General features: G+C 36.2%; 1 protein-coding gene across 1 annotated transcript; it reads right to left on the reverse strand.

Moving 5' to 3' along the window:
- Nucleotides 1-1,853: 1,853 nt before the first annotated feature.
- Nucleotides 1,854-2,490, reverse strand: LOC113271399. Its single transcript, XM_026521255.1, has 2 exons — nt 2,358-2,490; nt 1,854-2,242 (listed from the first exon to the last, which is right to left on the reverse strand). Exons 1-2 carry the CDS (start codon nt 2,488-2,490, stop codon nt 1,854-1,856), a joined length of 522 nt encoding a protein of 173 aa, XP_026377040.1.
- Between the last annotated feature and the right edge of the window lie 649 nt (nt 2,491-3,139).

Below are 3,139 nucleotides of genomic sequence, written 5' to 3' on the forward strand. Positions count from 1 at the left end.
AGAAGATCATGAGTGCTAACAAGGTTCAAGAAATAGTCAGGTTTAAGGGACTTGGTAGGACTAGCAGGCAATAGAGAGCATATGCTTTTGGTAAATTGTAGAAAGATCAAATTAGGAGTAGTGAGTAGATACAAACAGAGAGTCAAGTACTCACCTCCAGGAAGTTTAGCCAAAATAGCCAAGATAGTACACTGATACATACCAGGGGAAGGAGGTGTAGAAATACAGTTGATTCCCCAATGAGCTTTGCAACTAGAGAACCTCCGACTAACTGGTTGAGATTTTTGTCTCAAAAAAACTCCTTCCATTGCTAGGATAAAAATATGGCTTTGAGAGCTTGAACAGGGTAATTTAAATCTAGGCAATGGGAGTTTAGTGGCAAGTTGTTTTTGATAAGAATTTTCCAGTAAGACTGAAAGATGCTGAAATAGGCTAGATTGGGTATGTGTTTTTGTAAAATAACCCAGAAAAGCTTTTGTGCCATAGTAATCATGAGATATGCCATAATGGCCTTTGATGGTTTGGGCATTCATTCCTGTGTGATTCTTCGGATTGTAAGTTATGAATTCAGTGATTTGTGTGTTGCAAGTGATTTTTGAGCTTTTTGTGATTTGAGTGGTATTTGTGATTTGTGTTGTATAATTGATGCAATTGCAGTTGCAAATGTGAGACTTGTGAGTAGTGTTCATGGATTGTGCTTGAGATTAGATGAGAAGTATCATTTGCAGAGAAACATTGGAGATTTCCGGAATTTTTTTTTGGGATCGGCGGCTAGAGAGAGCCGGTAAAGAGACGTTGGAAGAATGGGACAAAAAAAAAAACGGTAAAAAATAGCCGTTACTGAGATGGGAGAAAGCTCAGGTGAAGCGGGAGAGAGGAGAGAGGGAAGATCCATATTTGATGATTTTAATAAAATTGTCTATGGCACCTTCATTAACTGTTTGCTTTTGGGAATGAGGTCATATGCTTCATTTTGGTACTTAGCTAGAAAGTGACGGTGTTGAGAGCTCCACCAAGTTCAAATACGGAGTACAATTCTTTTTTCTTTGTTTTTTTAATTAAATGGATTGATAAAATAAATTAAGGAGGATTTTCTAAAGTGTTGGTTTTCCTTATCCTGGGTTGCACAGACGCGGACACTACAAAATTATCAAAAAACTAGGACGCGGACACGTATATACATATTTTATTTATATTTTATTTATATACACAATCATGTATTTATATAGCAAAGTATGAAGTGTTTCGATCCTAAAAATTAGAAAATGATACTACATGTGTATAAATTTCAAAAGAAAATAAGAGATCGTATGTTTATACACGCCGAAGATCAAACAATCAATCACTATTAAACACATGACACAATCAAAATGCATTATTAGAACAACACATGCCCAACCAAGGATATACGTGATGTTATTTCCAGTTACAAAACCCTAATAAATACCTAAATGATTGATCTCAGTATTTGTCTTTCTTCATTTAGTTAATGATAGTAAAAATAAAGGAAGAAACTTAAATGAAAATGAAAAAGAACGCTTCAAACCCGAGTCATCAGTGCGTCCAAACCAGACGCGCGCATGACGCGCACATTGGTGCGTCGGACACGCGTCGTGTCAGCGTCCCACGCACGTCCTGTGTCTGGTGCAAGTATGACGCGGACATGGCTCGAAAAATGCAGCGTCCGTGCAACCCATCCCTTATCTCATTTGAGTGGCTTGAGATATGACTTCTACCAACACATTGTTCTCCTAATTACAATATTAAAAAAAAAAAGAGTTTGAAAACTGAAAATCAGAAAAGAAAGAAGAAAATTTGGGATTTGCAACCATTATTACATGACTGAAAGATTTTCATTGCTTCTCCAAAAAAATGTTGCTTGTTTTTCCCAGAACATAGAGTATCAGCCGCTGATAATCACCTTCCACCCAGAAGTCCTTTAGATTCATACTATTAGCCGACTTTGCTGCTTCCAGCAAACTCAGAGCCTCTGCTTCTTCTGCAGTTGATGGTTGGAAAGTCCCAGCTCTAGCTTGACTAGCACTTCCTGTATCATATCGTATGATTAAACCATAACCAGCGGAGCGTAAAGCATCAATCCACGAAGCATCAAAATTTAGTTTAAACTGATTTAGAGGTGGTTTTGTCCATCCTTTGTCTATGTGAGATGCCTGCCTAAGTGAGTTAGAAGCGCTGTTTACTTGTTGGTCCGTGTTTCCAGTTGTATTTGTTTCTTTTTTTTCTTTTTTTAATAGGAAAGGATATTTATTAATAAAATAAAACTTACAAGAATGTTTTATCCTACTGGAGTAAAGATAAAACCCAGTTAGGTCCATTGAATAACCAATCAAAACTACTTATTTCAGACAAAGGAGACCAAAAAGCCAAATGTCTTTGGACTGCTAGTGCTAGCTGAACACTTGTGGTAGATTTGGATTGAAAGATGATAAGGCGTCTTTCCTTCCAAATCAACCAGCATTTTGTGGCCATTAGTTCTATGTCGTTATTTGATCTTGCCCCTGCAATCCAATCAGAATATATATATATATATGCAAAAGAGAAGCGAGCAACATTATTTGAGTTTAAACCTACAAGAGGAGGTAACATGAATACTGTCTTTGCATAAGGGAATTCGAAAAAAAGATGTCTAAGAGATTCACACTCATGATTACATAAAACACAACTCAAATCTATGTCTTTCATAAATTGTCCTAACTTTTTCCTTACAGGAAATGCATCATGGATACATTTCCTTAAAAATATTTTTATTCTCTGCGAAATGTTGAGTTTTCAGAAAGCTTTCCATAAAAAAAACATTTCCAGACATGTTATTATCTACAGATGGATTATTGAGTTTTTACGTAACAGTTGAAAAAGACACTCAGACAAAGTAAAAGAAAGTCTCAAAAGAAAAATACCTCAATCAAAAAGGGGAATAATAAAGATCAAAAGAATCATGAATATAAGTCTTGTTTAAAGTGCTACAGAAGTGTTCATACTTCAAAAAACTATGATGAGAAGGTTAATGAGTTAACCAAGGCTTGGATGACTACTCTTGACTACTGTCCGGAGGAAGAAATCTGTGTAAGTTCCTTCAACTTCTTTGCTGACAATCTTTTCCTCCAAGCAACCCAGTTCA

This window comes from Papaver somniferum, chromosome 1 (assembly GCF_003573695.1).
Source record: "Papaver somniferum cultivar HN1 chromosome 1, ASM357369v1, whole genome shotgun sequence".
In the NCBI taxonomy this organism is placed as follows: domain Eukaryota; kingdom Viridiplantae; phylum Streptophyta; class Magnoliopsida; order Ranunculales; family Papaveraceae; genus Papaver; species Papaver somniferum.

Excerpts from the sequence above, each read along its gene's own strand:
- LOC113271399 (XM_026521255.1), bottom strand. The coding sequence starts at position 2,490 with ATGGCCACAAAATGCTGGTTGATTTGGAAGGAAAGACGCCTTATCATC. Across the intron at positions 2,243-2,357 it reads GTCTCCTTTGTCTGAAATAA|AAAAAAAAGAAACAAATACA; the intron begins GTAGTTTTGATT and ends TATTAAAAAAAG.